General features: G+C 31.2%; 1 protein-coding gene across 1 annotated transcript; it reads right to left on the minus strand.

The window, feature by feature from the left end:
* Positions 1-11,335: 11,335 nt before the first annotated feature.
* UREG_07816 (uncharacterized protein) lies at positions 11,336-11,821 on the minus strand (the record flags this gene model as incomplete). Its single annotated transcript, XM_002582997.1, has 1 exon — positions 11,336-11,821. The coding sequence occupies one exon, from the start codon at positions 11,819-11,821 to the stop codon at positions 11,336-11,338; it is 486 nt and encodes a 161-aa protein (XP_002583043.1).
* Positions 11,822-16,887: the final 5,066 nt, after the last annotated feature.

The following is a 16,887-nucleotide window of genomic DNA, read 5'->3' on the forward strand; positions in this document are numbered from 1 at the left end:
TCTGACTGAAATGATCAAAGTGACAGTTAGAATCAGAACTGACTTTATAATAAAAGATGAAAAACAGAAAAGATATATAGAAGAAATTCAGCTTGATGAATTATAAAGACAGAATTAAAACACCTCAAGCAGATCTCTACAGATCTATATTTATAAAATTAAATACAATTAGATAAAATACTCTTGATGAAAAAGAAAAAAAAATAAAAAAAAAAAAGACAAATTATATTTCTATTATGATAAATCAGAACACTGAGCAAAGCAATATTAAATAAAGAAAGTTAAATATAAAGAAAAAGAACTCAGAGTTATAAGAAAATAAAAAAAACTCTGAGAAATCAAAACATTATTTTCAAGCAATAATTTAAGAGAAATCAACAGATGAAGAATTACAACAACAGTTTTATGAAATATTTAAAGAGCACATCATGAAGATCTACTGAGCACTATCAAGATAATCAGAGAATGAAAGCAAGTGTCAGAATGAACTAAAAAGCAATAAATAAAAATTATGTGAAGAACTGTGTGTGATTAAAAGAAAGAAATCAAGAGATGATTAGAGAATCTGATTATTGAAATATGACTATTACTATAACTTAAAGATAAATGAGACTTGAGATTCAACTCACAAGAAATATGCAAATTACTCAATCTATAATTATTCATGTGAACTTCATCAGAGACAGCAAGAAGAGTTCATGTAATAAATATGAGTTATAAAAGACTTTATGTATCATGAAGATTATAAATGTGATATTAAAGACTGTCAGTATTGCAGATGTAATACTGAGAAAAGTGAAGAAGAAATATCAGACTCTCAGAATATATTAAACATAAAGTATTCAGAACATATTAGAATTCACTGGAGCTTGTGCTATAAAGATGAATGCTTAATTCACAAGAATAAAAAAGACAAGAGATATTATTCAAGATTATTAAAGAAATTAAGAGCAACTCAGAAAGAAGAAGAATCTAGTTGAGAAGTATTAGAATTTAAAGAATATAAAAAAAATATTATAAAGCAACTAGATCTTATGAAAAGTATGATACTTGAAGAAGAAAAATGTTCAACTGTGAGAATATTATTAATTTAAGAAGAACAACTACACTGAATGATCTGTAAAGAAAATGAGACATTGTCAATATGAACATGTGAAAGATATTGAGATGAGAAATAAAAAGAAGTGAATAATTCATATTACTCATGTCACAATAAACTGAAATATGAATATCAATATGATTATTATCATAACAAAAAATAGTGGAAGACAACAAGATCACTGCACAGACTACAAGAATATGAAGAATGTGCAGAATGCAGAGATATTAAAAATTTAAGAAGAATGCATGAAATATAATGTATTAACTTAAAGAATTGTAAGATACATAAACAGATACTCAAAATAACTTTTATTAAATTGAGAAATAAATAAGCTGTCATAAACAAGAGTCTGTGAGCAGTGTAAGAAGACAAGCAAAACTGTTAGTCACTAATAAATAAATCTGTTATTTCAGAATTACAGCAATTTTATTTGAATCAACATATGCAAAGATCTTAGTGGACTCAGAAGCAATCAGATTATTTATTAATAGAAAATTTATTAAATGAGCTGACATCACAAAGTGAATAAAGAAACATTTCTATCAGTTAACAGAACTGAAAGAAGAAACTCTGAATAGAATTAAAGAAGAAACATACTTTATTAAAATAAAAATATAAGAATACAGAGAAAGAGTGTGTTTTGAAGTAATGAATCTAGAGAACTATAATATAATCTTGAAATACTCTTAATTAAAACAGCACAATCCAGACATTAACTGATAAGAAGAGAAAGTTAGACTGATAAACTGTAAATGCTCTCTTAAATCAGAATATTATGATTAGAGATTCACACTTAGAAATGACTTGAGTGAGATATTAATCATGATAAGTCAAGTTAATAGAAAGATACTGCAAGAAAAATGATTAATTGAAATAGAAGAAGAAATTCATGAAAAAACTTAAATTATAATAGAACAGTGAATCAAGTTATAAAGAATCTTGATGACTTGATACAGCTGTGAGTATGAAAAGATGATCAGAACACAATAATCAAGAAAACTCTATCAGAAGAATTTTGAAAATATATTAATATGTTTAGAGAAAGAGATTAAGAAAATAGTCTAGCAAAACATGAGCTCTGGAATCATGAAATTAAACTATAAGAAGAAAAACAACTCATAAAGTTATTAATCTACAGATTGAATGAGAAAGAATCAGCTGAAGTCAGAAAATATATCAAGAAGAATCTAGAGAAAGATTATATTAGAGAGTTAATATCACTAACAGAATATTCAATACTGTTTGCATCAAAGAAAGATGGAACATTATAATTATATGTGGATTACAGACAGTTGAACAGCATAACAGTCAAGAACCTATCTGATATCACTGATTGAGAAAGTGTAAGACAGATTGAGAGGAGTAAAATAATTTACTCTAATTAACATTAAAGAAGCATATCATCAAATATAAATTAAAAAAGATGATGAATGAAAAACAGCTTTCAGAATAAGATATGAACTGTATGAATACAATGTCATGTCATTTGGACTAACTAATACACCAGCAATGTTTCAAGCACTCATCAACAATGCATTATAAGAATACTTGAATGACTTTGTCATTGTGTACCTCAACAATGTGGTCATATTTACCAAAGAAGACCTGTTATAAACCTTGCAGCACAGCACAGAATCATCACACACCATTGAAAGAGCATATGGAGGATGTGACTGGAAAGTGGAGCATGATGAGACTATGAGAGTTACAGACTGGAGGAACTAGAACAAAAGTCATGTGACTGAATAATCAGAATAGTAGCAACTATTTCAACTGGCAGATAGCTGGATAGTCAGAATAGTTATGACTATCTCAACTAGTGGACAGAAGAATAGAAGAGACTACTCAGACTATTCACAATACTCATTATGTATATAAGAATACTCTTTATCATTGATCAGATAGATTCATTCATCATGATCAATCTCTCTTACAAAGACAATATATGATATAACTCCACCAACCAAATACATCAGTTTTCATCAAGATTTTGATATCAGTTTGAAGCTCTCATCAAGCTCTATTATCAGCTCTATTTTTATTTCATATCTCTTTCTTATTTTTGTGTTCTTCAACTCTTTTGTTGTGTGCTATTGCTGTTCATCATGAAGCCAAAGTTTGCCACAGTGAGACATAGTGACCAGAGGTGCACTTTCTACTGTACATTACAGAGATCATAAGTGCAACTTTTGTTCATCATGTCTTTCTCATCAGAATCTGAGGACTTCTTTCAAAAAGTTATATTCAAAACTTCTGAAAACAACAAAAAACAATCAAAAAGAATTAAAAAAAGACAGACTGAATAATCTCTTTCTAATTCTGATGTTGAGTCTTCTGCAAAAACCTCAGCTTTCTACATCAATAAAGCAATTACTAATCTTGAACTTACTATCAAGCAAAATCAAGATGATGAGCTGCAGATTAGATTGTAATCTCAAGTTGAATATCTTCAAAATATTCTATTGAACAAACAAGATTTAACTGAATTCAAACTGAATTCAATGCAAAAACAGATTAACTCAGTGCAGAATGATATAATTAGTAAATTTAATATTATTCAATCTGACATTGAGAATCTGTCTGCAAAAGCTGACTTGAATTTTGATTCTGCAAATCATGATCAATCTGACATGCATGCTGCTGATGAAAACCTGGAGGCCTGTAAGTCTCTGGCTGGAAATCAGCAGGCAAGAAGCTATGCTCAAGTATTGTCTTGCTCTGAAACTTAAATGAGAGATTTCTCTTTGAGCTCTCTTAGCATGAAAAGAAGCACAGCTCACTTGTCTTCTAAATGTGATTCAGTAAAATAAATGAAAAGTCAAGCTTCCAAGTCTTTCTATAGAGATAGGTGCCTGATTCTCTCAGATTCCAAAGCATTTGACTTAAAGAATGCTATGGAATTGAGAGAAAAGCTCAATCAAGACTTTAAACAGCAACTAAAGCTTGAAAAGTCTGTTATTGCAGTCATCACCAAGTCTCAAAAGAATCAAAATATCATATTGATTACTACTGAGACTTATTCTGCTGATTTTCTTATTGAAAAGAAAGAAATCTGGCAGAACTATTTTAAATCTTCTTTTTTCTCAGTCTATAAGAATAAAGAATGATTTAAAATAGTGGTGCATGGTGTTTCAACTGAGATATTTAATTACTCAGAGGAAATGCAGCTTGTCAAGCAAGAGATTGAAACTTTTAATAATCTCTCTCCACTTGCTGTTAATTGGATTTCTTCAAAAGAAAACAGAAATGTTAAAAAGCATGGTTCAGTTGTTATTTCTTTTGACAATAAAGAAACAGCTGATAAGGCTTTGAAACAAAGACTGATGATTGCTGGTATTCCACTCAGAACAGCAGTTTTTGAGGAAATCAAGTCTAAAGAGCAATGTCAGAAATGTCAGAAATTTGATCATGTTACTCTTTCTTGTAAAAACAGGTCTGTGTGTCAGTTCTGTGCTCAAAATCATATCACAAGACTGTATAAATGCTCTGTTTGCTCAGTTATTGAACAGACATGCATGCACACAAGATTAAAATGTGCTAACTGCTCTGGAAATCTTAAAGCAAACAGTACTGAATGTGAGACTGTTCAAGCTGCAAAAGAATTTTACTCTTCACTTTTTAATAAAAATGAAGAAGAACAGCTTTAATAAAAGAAAATCAACAGTATTCTTTCAATTTTGCTGATAAAATCACTTTCATTCAACATAATGCAGTCAGATCTAATGCATGTATGCATTCTTGTCTTGAAACAGCAGTTAAAAATCATGTTGACTGTGTTTTAATTCAAGAACCTGCATTTGCATTGAATAATTTTTCAACTACAGTCTTCCATTCAGCTTATTATTACGTTCTTCCTGCAGACTCAGGTCAAACAAGATCTAGAGTTGCAGTTTTTACAAGAAAAAGTTTCAAATATCATTTCACACAAAAAACTGATCAGATTTCTGACTCTGATATTATTATATTGAATGTTTCTGATTTAGATATTGAGTCTTTTCAAATTATTAATATATATAATGAAAAAAGACTTGATGATCTGCAAGATCAAAGCTATACTGTGGAAAGAAGTCTCCAACATCTGGTTATAAATCAAGAAACACTGGTGATTGGAGACTCTAATGCACATCATAGCTGGTGGAATTCAAATATAATGATTTCTATCAGATCTGATTCATTAGTTCAATGGCTTTCTTCATATGATTTTGAACTCTTGAATGAACCAGATGCATTCACATTTAACAGGTCAAGTTCAACAAGCTCAGTAATTGATTTATCATTTGCTACACAAATATTGTACTCTCATATCTCTGAGTGATATATTGATGAATCAAATGCAACTGGTTCAGATCATGAACTTGTTAGATTCTCTATTAGAACCAGTATCACTAAGCTTGTTGAAAATCTTCTATGTTCAGATTACTTTAATCTGAACAAGACTGATTGGAAAGGTTTTGCAGAAAGTCTTCACACACAAGCTCAACAGTATTCATTTGCAAATCTGAATACTGCAGCTGAATTAGAGACAGCAGCACTAAATCTTCAAAATTTGATTTTTGATGCAGCTTGCAAAATCATTTCAAAAAGAAGATTTTCTGAAAAAATCAAAGTCTTGATAAAATGATAAGCTGACTGAAATGACAAAAGTGCTTGCACAAACAAGAAGATACTGGAGAAATAATCAAAATAATGCTCATGCATTAAACAGTTATCTTCAAGCAAGAAACTCTTATTTTCAAGAAATCAAACTAGTCAAATCATCTAGTTGGAATAATTTTCTTGAGAATGCAGACTCAGAAGATATGTATAAAGTATATAAATATTGCAAAAACAAGAAGACTGAGATGACTGCAGCTATAAGATCTCAATCTTCTTCATATACTTTTTCATTTTCTGAGAAATGCAATATCTTCTTACAGTCAGCTTTTAAAATCATTTCAAGCTCAGATTCAAGCTCTTCATCACAGCTTACTGATTCTTTTCAAAAGAACTGGAACTGGCCTACACTTTCTGAAACTGAATTAGAAAATGCTATATATTCTAGTTCTTCCAAAAAAGCTCCAGACCCTGACAACATGTCTTTTGCAATTATTAAAAAGACATATGCTATTATTCCAGATCAATTCTATCAGTTATACTCAAGACTGATTAAAACTGGTTATCACCTATCAATTTGAAAAGAATCAGTTGAAGTGATGTTGAGAAAATCTAATAAAGATGATTATTCTTTACCAGATTCTTATAGAATAATCTCTTTATTAAATTACCTGAGCAAAATCTCTGAGAAAATCATTGCAAGATGCCTATCTCAGCTTGCTGAAATCACTGATTTGCTCTATTTTAATCAAATGAGTGGCAGACAGCAAAGATCAGCAATTGATGCAGCAATAACATTACTCTCTGATATTGAACTGAACAAACATGATAAAAAGATCACTTCATGTTTATTTATGAATGTGAAAGGAGCTTTTGATCATGTTAATAAAGCTCAATTGTTAGAGATATGTCAGAAAAATCATCTTTCATCTAGTCTATATTACTGGATTTATTCTTTTCTTCATCAGAGAAAAGTGAAATTAATATTTGATGAAGAAATCATGAATGAATCAGTAGAGATTGAGACTGATGTACCACAGAGATCACCAGTTTCATCTATACTATTTCTTATATATATCAGTGAGTTATTTAAACAAAATGCTAGCTCAGACTTGTCTGTCAGAATGATTAGCTATATTGATGATATTGCTTTAATAATATCATCAAAAATCATTTCTGAAAATTGCTCTTTGCTAGCAAAAATGGCTCAAAAATTGATAGATTGAGGAAATAAGTATTTTGTTCAGTTTGATATGAAAAAAACTGAGCTTATTCATTTTAATCAGAGTAAAAGATCAATGAATAAAACAGTTAAATTGACCAATCTAACTGATTCTTTCAAGAAAATAGTGAAATAACTAGAAATATGGTTTGATAGAAAGCTCTCTTTTAAGTATCATGTTCAAAAAAGAACTGCTCATGCTACTAGAATGTTTCATGCAATCAGCAGATTGATAAATACTGAAAGAGGTCTTTCATTTGAAGTTATGAGAAGATTATATATTGTCTGCATTACATCAATTACTGATTATAAAGTTCCTGTGTGGTGGAAACAGCAGCAATCTCTATTGAACTATTTTAAAAAGCTTCAAAATCAATCACTAAGAAAGATTTTGGAAGCTTTTAAATCTAGTTCAGTTGCAGCTATGAAGATTGAGACATGTTTACCACTCTCATCAGTCAGATTAAATAAACTGTACTTTAATTATGCATTGAGAATCTTATCTTTATATGATACACATCCAATAAAGACTAGAGTTCCAATTGATTTAAGTGCCAGTGGTATTAATCTGAATGATTTGCATTCAAAAGTTCAATTATGCAACTGGAATCAAGATGAATGGTATTCAGAATCAGAAACTGAGCCTGAATATCACTTAATAAGAAATGTGCAAAGAAAAATAAAGAGAAGAAAGAAAAAGTTTCCTTCTCAATTATTCAGATTATTTTCTTATCTCAAAAAGCACATTACATCAGATTTTCACTGCATGATTGATACTTATAGTGCAAAGTGGAATGCTCCATGGCTTCACTTCTCAAATATCTTTTATTAAGAACATATGGATATTTACTGACAGTCAAGCTGCTATTCAAAAACTTCAGAGAAATACAGCTTATATAAATCAGAAATATTCATATAAAATATATCAGTCAGCTGAAATGCTGTTTTCAAACAACATTCAGCTTCATATAGCATGAGTACCTGCACATATGAGTATTTATGGCAATGAAATGGCTGATATAGCTGCAAAAAGAGCAGCTGATCTTGATATATCTGAAAATACTAGTCAGTTTTGCAATATTGGTTTTTCTCAAGCTTATCTAAAGAAAAACATCAAGCAGTGCTTATTACAAGAATGACAGAATTTGTGGAATATATCAAGAAAAAGTCAACTTTATCAGAATCTCATCACTAAGCCTGCATGGAAGTCATACAATCTGATGATTAAAACCAGCAGAGTTGTGTGGTCTTCTTATATGCAGCTAAAATTAGATCATGATTATTTCAGATCTTATTTGAAAAGACTGGCTGACTATGATTCTGATAAATATGACTGTGATGATGTGTCTGTTCAATCACCAGCACATTTGCTCCTGACATGCAGCAAACTGACTTCTTATCATCAAGAAATGAAGCTAAAACTACAGAAGTTTACTTTGAATTTAACTGATTTATTATGTGATGAAAAAGGTGTTAAGATATTATGTGAGTTTCTTGAAAGATCTCACATTGCAAGAAGAAATTGGCTGAATACTTGATTTTTACAACTGTTTTGTTAATTTGTTATTCTTTTTGACTGATATGTTGAGATATGATTAATGTTGTTGAGATTTCTCATCTCAATCTTATGTATTTAGTACAGTGCCATAGTCTTAGACTGAATGCACTTATTGAAGAAAAAAAAAAAACATTGCAGCAGAATGCAGACTGTTATATGAACAACTACTGAGTTTGTTAATGAATCAAGATATTAAGAGATAAGATATCAGAACTACTGAAACTACTACTAATTTTCCACTATGTGTGACAGCACATCTCAATGAATTTTATAGATGCTCTCATAATAAAATAAAAGCACAATACAATCTTGATTATTATATATAGACTGAAGCAAAGAATTTCATCTCAATCTCAACCATCAAGAAGAGTGATGCACATAGCTTGTAAGATTATTCACATAGCATTACTATTAATATTATGAAGTATCAGATTCAATTATATCTGACTGAGAATTTCAATTTATATCTGATTTCTGAAAAGAGTTTATCAAAATTCTGAAAATCAAGCTAAAACTTTCTACAGCACACTATTTGCAAACAGATAGTCAGACTGAAATTATCAATCAGTATCTAGCAATCTGATTGTAATCATATATAAGTCACTATCAAGACAATTGAAATGATTTATTGCTTATTATAAATCATGCTACAGTTGTTACAGTGCATGCTTCAACAGGTGCAATTTTCTTTCTAGTAATAAATAACTATAAGTCATGAATATCTTTTAACTGACAGTCTTTATCAGATGGAGTATCATGCACTGAGTGCTTAAACTGTCAGAAGATACAGAATCAAGTATAAGCTTTTGAAAAAGTATGAAAATTTATGCAGCAGAGAGTACAGAAGACTCAGAAAATAAGAAAGAAATAAATTAATTATCACTATTAAAAGCTCAATTTTGAGATAGAGAATCAGATCTACTTAACTCTACACAACTATTCAGTAGACTGCTCAAGCAGAAAACTGACAGAGCAGAACACTGAATTCTTTTCAATAATGAAAAAGATAGAAAACAGCTATTATCTGAAATTATTCTTAAGTATAAAGATATATTCTGTATTCTCTTCAGACAAACTCTGCTGAGCAGCAATGAACTCTTTATTAAAATAAGAGTATGAGAAGTCAGAGTTATTAATTATCAATGAGAAAAATAAATAAAAAATGAAGTAAATTCTGACAAGCTGAATTCACTGAAGAAAGTTGCAGTACTGAGTTAAATAATTAAAATTGATCATGATCTGCAGTAATATCTGATGTGAAATTTTAAGAGCTCATTATATTGATTAAGAGATTACCACAAGAGCAATCTGCAGAAATCAAAATCTCTGAAATGACTGATAAAATGACTGAAGACATGAGAGAATGAGAAAAATGTATCAGAACATGCAGATGATAATTTATTAAAAGCTTGAAATAAAAATATTTATAATCAGAATGTCTGACATGAGAGAATGTCTGAATTTTTCAGAGAGATAATATTAGAGTCTGGTGTGGAGTGATAAAGAAGCATCAGACTTAAGAACATGTGATTAGACTCTTTAGACAACTGCTATTAGTAAAGCAAGAGAGTATATATTGCATGATCACCTCAGACTTCTCTTTCCTTCACCATGTTTAGTATTTTCAAATTAGATCTATCTAGTATGGCAGTTTATTAGATTTTTCTTCTTCTATTCTTGCACCTAGCCTGAGATTGTATCAAAAGACTTATCTATCATACTTCTTTGATATAATTAATTAATATTGAACAAACAAGTCAGCAGTGGCACTATACAGACAAATGGTGCAGAAGCAGATACTAACATGTCAAATGGTATGTCTCTCAGAGTTTAAAGTCTTGAGAATGCACAATTCTGAGATATTCCAGAAAACATGAGAAAAAGACCCCAGGAAGATGTCAATAATATCTGAGTCAAACTATCTTTCCTTAGAAGATGAGAAAATGATAGAATGAAGATGATGGCAGGCCAGGGTTCCCACCTCTCAAAAAGAAGAGTGAGAAAAGGCTGGTCAGTCAATAATTGTATGAAGGCAGAGCAGTCTGTGGTGGTTCAAATCCCCATGCCAGCAGCTGTTTGGGGCCTGTGCACCTCTGCCATGTGCACTGCAAAAGTAGAGCTGGAAACAAAAACAACACAATGCTGGATGGCTTGAGCTGACCCACCCATGAGAAAGGGGGGGGGGGGGGGGCAACACACACAGCTGGTGGGGCCCCAGGGCCCAATATACAAGGTGGAGGTTTAATTTTCGCAGAAAAAGACTAACTATATTTACACAGGAGTCAAATTCACCAAATGGCTTCAAAAATCCCTGTTCCAAAAAGTCAAACTGTAATAATTTTACTAAACACAAATTTCAACTTCAGATTTGTGCTCTCTCACGTAACTGTGGAAATTTGCAGTTTATTTAGAGTTACCCAAAGCAGTAATGGTGATCTAATGGCTATGGGGATCTTTATGGTGAATCTACAGTTATATTGAAGTTGTTTGGATTCAAGGAAATCTGCTATGGTTGCTGTTTAACTTCATACATCATGGCTATGTTGGCATACAGATATTTCGGCGATCCCGGCTTTAGAGCAGGAGGTAAGAGTTTGGGAATGGAGACTCCACGCGACTTTGATGGGATTGTGGATATCAGGACCATTACCAGTACTGCGCATGACTGATTGTCCAAAACGACATCGGGCTGGACAGAGAACATTACCATATTCCATCAGAAACATGTTTTATTCTTCAATCCCTATACTCTCCATATTTAACATGCTACCCGAGGCCATCATCTTGGAAAGCAAACAACCATATGACCGCCATCAATGATCCCAACTCTATCCACTCCATCAACACGGGCCAAGGTTCATCAATCGCTCTGTGGTGCAATAAAGCTGAAGCCGGCACTGTAAAGGGCTTCCTTAAGCAGCAGGACGCTCCTTTGGTGATTGTTGGGGTCTGTGTTGACTGAAAGCTGTAATTGCTGGCCGGCTGGTTGGTTGAGCGGCTCAATCACCCAGATGGCTTTGCTGTAATAATAGATCTGGAAGAAGGTCCATGAAGTATTTGAGAGGAAGGCGACAGCACTGTGCTTGCTTTCAACATTGATATATTTGCCTCCATGTGAAATCATGTATGCCCTGTTATATGGTTTGGCTAATCCAAAATACCATCTGTGATAGGGAGCGTCGCTGACCCTTTTAAATTCAATGTTGGAGACTGTATCATTCATGATTGGGGAAAGTGAATGGTAGTTTTCAATGATTCTGTAAAATCCAGGCGAAATTGAAGGCTCTGCAACGGCAGCTAGGATGCTTGCTGGGAGGAGAAGACAGAGGATGTTGAGGAACTGCATGTTGGAAGAGCCAGTGGACCCAGGTCTGATATATGGTGAATATGGAGAGCTGTGGATGTGTGACAGCAGGGGGTAGATAGAAGCAAGAGCTACTTCTCCATGTCATTATATATATTCATCTCCTGTGGGGAATTGCATTGAACTCCACAGCACTCAGATTCTTCAGTCCTCCAGAATCAGAAGGAGATGTTGCACTGGGAAGTGAAGGTGGGCATGCAACTCTCATTCTTGTCAACATATTTGGGTATGGGAGCTGCATGGGAGGAAGAGAGATGCAAGATATTTTAGACTTTAGGAAGCTCTGGAAGAAAACTTCTTCCAAGCTCTCAGTCTTAATTTTAAAGAAGACATACCATGGCAAGTTTGCCCTTCTGACAGCATTGAAACTCGCCTAGCAAGGTGCTTCTTTATGTGAAAATAGAAACTTGCAGAAAATGGTTTGAAAAAACAGGAGATTCTTCTGAGAGTCCATATTATACAACATGCAGAGATGCAGGCAATGTCATTGAGTAGAGCTGCTAGTGATGTCACTCTGAAGAAAATGTGAGATGAGAGCACTGCCCAAACTTTCAGGTAGGCTTCTGACACAAGCATTCAGTTGTGCATTCAGAGATGTGATCCTGTGCACAAAATGTAACACTATCTGAAATCATTAAAGAATCAGTCAACCAGAATGAGAGTCAGCTCTGATAGACACACTGTCCTGACTGGTTTGTGTTGAAATTCAAGTCAGCTTCTTTAGAAGTCCAGCAAGGGCAAATTCTGTATGATACAAGTCAAGCACAATAATTGTGGCTGGATAGCTGTCAGACTAGTTAGTGGGTTTGAACAAGTAGAAAGATTGAATGAACTCAAAAATATATGTATCAAGTTTATTCAATCTCTCTGACACTTTCTGTTAGAATCTGACACAGAGTGGTAAAGAAGCATCAGACTTAAGAACATGTGATCAGATTCTTCAGACAACTGTCATTAGTAGAGCAAGAGAGTATATATTACACAATCATTTCAGACTTCTCTTTTCTTCATCATGTTTAGTATTTTTAAATTAAATCTATCTAATATGACAGTTTATTAGATTCTTCTTCTTCTATTCTTGGATCTAGTCTGAGATTATATCATAATATTAAACATCATCTTACTTTACTCTTTTTGAAGTCTTTCAGTTAAAAGATTTCAAACAGTGTTAATCATGACTTTGAATGTGTCAGCATCTGCAAACAATCTGAACTTATCATCATTAGAGAATCAGCTGTTGAATTTTTTCTTATATTAATGAATTGATCTAGCTTCAAGCTTACAAGAAGACAAAATAAACTGAATTTCTTTTGAATATTTTAATGCTGCTGTGAAACAGAACACACAAGCAGTCTATAATGAAATCAGCAGCACAATTCATGAAACTTGAGTGCATAGCAAACAGATTAAAAGAGAAGCTCAGAATCAGATTAGTGCTCTGAAGAAACAAGTGACTGTTCTGATAAAGAAACAAGATTAATATAAAGAAGCATGTGTAACTGCATTACTGAACATGCAGAAATGAGAAAGTACTTCTGCTCATATAACTGAATTTAGAGAAAAGCAATCAGTCAAGATCAATGATCTCAAGCATCTCACAGATGAAAAGAAATTCAAGTTTGAGCATTAACTTTTCAAAATGAAGAATAAACTGCAAGAGAATGCAGACCACTTTTCCACAGAAATCAGTAAAATTATTTATATTAAGAATTAAACTGTGACAGGCTGATGTCTGATAGAGAACTCTTAATGAATCATTAGACTCAACAACTCAGTGACCTTCTGATCACACTTAACAGTCCTTAACAGTGCTTACTAACAGCTAATGTGTTCAATCAATCAGATTCTCAATCAAGACTCACTAGTCTATTCTTGCTTTTATAAGAGCACACACACTTTAATATTATTCTCTTTCTCTTTTTCTTTCTTTTCTTAAGCAATTCTTCTTATTAATAGAATATAGATTAGTTAGTGAAACAAACTCTAACATTTACTGCTTACATTAGAATTACTTTGCTCAATCTTTCTGTGAGAGAAGTTCTTTATTAAATAAAGAAAATTGAAGTGAGATAAAAGAGATTAGAGTAAATTGTTAAAAGAATCTCTCCACAGATTATAATCAAGTTGAATATTGAGATATTGAACATTAAATAATTAAACATCCATCCATTGGAAATTTGAATGTTGAAAATTTAGTCGCTGTCAGAGCTAATACACTGCTGTTGAGAGATAAAAAACAGATATTGGAATAGTAATAAAGTAGATTATTATAAATTATATTAAGAAGTTGATTGCTGTCAGAGCTAATATACTGCTGTTGAGAGATGAAAAATGAACATTGAGACAATAATAAAGAGAGTTATTGTAAATCATATTAAAATGATAATAAAGTAAGTTATCACAAAATTATTGAGAAAAGATGTTTGCTCACACATCAGAGTATAATAATAAAAGAATAAATAAAGAGATGCTCATATGAGTAAGAGTAATAAAAGAAAGATATCAACTCATCTTACAAGTATTACAGAATATAAATTAAATTCTATCAGAAGCAAATTAATAGCAGACAGAAATAATTATAAAACTTGAACAGTTAATATCAGAACATCTGTCAGCTTCAGTATCAGATTTAATATCAGTATTAATAGTGACTTCTCACTTCCAATCCAGACTGCTCAATTCAGCAGTTTTTAATGAAAGTAATCTGAGTTTCTACTCTAATTTTGAAATGATGCTCAGAGACAAGTTGAAGATTGATTATAAGTGCTTGCTTAATTCAGAAGAGAAGATTATTTATATGAACTCTTAACTTGAGAGAACAGCAGCACTGACAATGCTAGTATGAATAAAAGAGAATTAAAGTACAACAGTATTCATACTGAATATCTTTATCAGTCAGATGAAACTCCCATTTGCAGATTCTGCATGAAGAGACAAAATCTTATTAAAATTAAATTAAATTAAATAAGACAATACTTCATTCATACAGTTCTTAACAGAGTTTAACTGACTACTTCTTAAGACTAATGCTGCTAGAGATAATAAAATTAAAAAAATTTATTTGAAGTCTGTCATCTGTCTGAATCTGCTGAATTGAACAGTTGAACTGCAGAAAAAGAAGTTTTATAAGAAGTACTGTGAACAGTTAAGAATGATTAATCATCAGACAGCAGATGTCAACTGTCTCTGAAAGATAAAATAAGTAAGAAATAATTCTTTAAATATCTTCTGATCAGCTTTAACTCTTTTCACTGCTCTTTCTCTGCTGAATTCAATAAATATTAATACAGTATAAGAAGAATTTCAGTGTATCAGATGAATTAATTAATAAAAAATTAACAAGTATTAACAGAACAGCTTCTGTCTCTGTTATGAATTAAAAGAGCATCTTCTTAAAATCTATAGACTGCTTTCAGTCATCTGATCAAATGCAGTGAATATTGTAGCAGCAGAACTGAATCTGTTGATAATTATATTAGATTATGAAGATAAAGAGAATGAGTTAAAAAACTAATTGCTCTTGTTGAAAATTGCAGACAAGAATCTAGTAGAAATCTGATATAAGAAGTAAAAGCTGCAAAGAGAAGAATAAATAGCTCTCTCTTAATTACTGATGCTATTATTAATGAAGTGTATGTAGCAAAAACTTTAATTGATAATAACTGTTGAGTTTATAGAGTTATCTCATCTTATTTTACTTCATAATATTAAGCTCTCCACATGAAATATCAATTTCAAGAGTTGAGAGAGGTTGCTGATTTAACAGAAAAACAAATTTGAGAGATTGTAAGAATCTTAATTAATATTAATAAGTACTCAATCTAAAAGACTTGATTTTATGTGTCATCTGTAATGAAGTATGATATGATTGCTGAGTTAGAATGAATGAAAGAAAATAGAGTAATAATTGATGTATTAAATAGAGCATTACAGAGATTGAATGAAAGTGTGATCACAAAATTCTTAATGAACTCTCTGTTAATTAAAATTCAGAAAATATCAGTAAATGTCTACTCAATGTGGGCAAGAAAGATAAAGAGAGAAAAGATAGAAGTTTTTGTAATCTCTATAATTAATATAAAGAAGATGCTCAGTATGAAGAAAGAAAAAAAAAACTCTAAGAAGAAGTTATCAGAGCACTATAGAGACTTTCTTAATATTTTTAATTAAAAAAAGATGAAGCAGTTGTCAGATTTATAAAAGTTAGATGTTGATTATAATATTAAGCTGCTGATGAATAAAAATGAGAAAGAAGTAACATCATTCTGAAGATCTTTCTATATTATAAAATAAAATGAACTTCTAATACTCAGAAAAATTCTTACTGATTATCTTAATAAAAAGTTTATTTATATAAGCAGTTCATCAGCAGGACCTCCAGTTCTCTTTATAAAAAAATTAGAAGAAGATTTTTAATTTTACATGAATTATTAAATTCTAAATTAAATAATCAAGAAAGATTAATATCTGTTGTCATTAATTAATAAAATTCTGTAATGTATAGACTCTGCAAAGTGATTCATCAAGCTTGACATCATTACAGCTTTTCATAACATATAAATTATTGAAGATAATGAATGAAAGACAGTCTTCTGAATAAGATATAATTTCTTTAAATAATTAATGATCTCATTTGAACTAATAAATGCATCAAGTATCTTTCAGAAGTATATAAATTGAATGTTTTATGAGTATCTTGATGAGTTTTGATTAACTTACTTAGATGATATTCTTATCTTCACTGATAAATTATTAAAACAGCATTAAGATTATGTCTGACAGATTCTGAAGAGGCTTCATCAGATCAGTTTGCAGATTAAAATTAATAAATGTGAGTTTAAGATAAAGCTGACAATCTATCTGAAATTTATTATTAAAATGAAAAAAAATGTGTGTATGAACTCAAAGAAGATTAAGACTATTCAGAAATGAATAATTTCAAAAATTATCAAGAGTGTTTAAAGCTTTTTAAGATTTGTCAACTTCTATTAATAATTTATAAAAGATTTCTCAATTCTGATGACATCTCTTATTGCTCTGACAAAGAA

This window comes from Uncinocarpus reesii, genomic scaffold, assembly GCF_000003515.1.
Source record: "Uncinocarpus reesii 1704 scaffold_5 genomic scaffold, whole genome shotgun sequence".
NCBI lineage: Eukaryota > Fungi > Ascomycota > Eurotiomycetes > Onygenales > Onygenaceae > Uncinocarpus > Uncinocarpus reesii.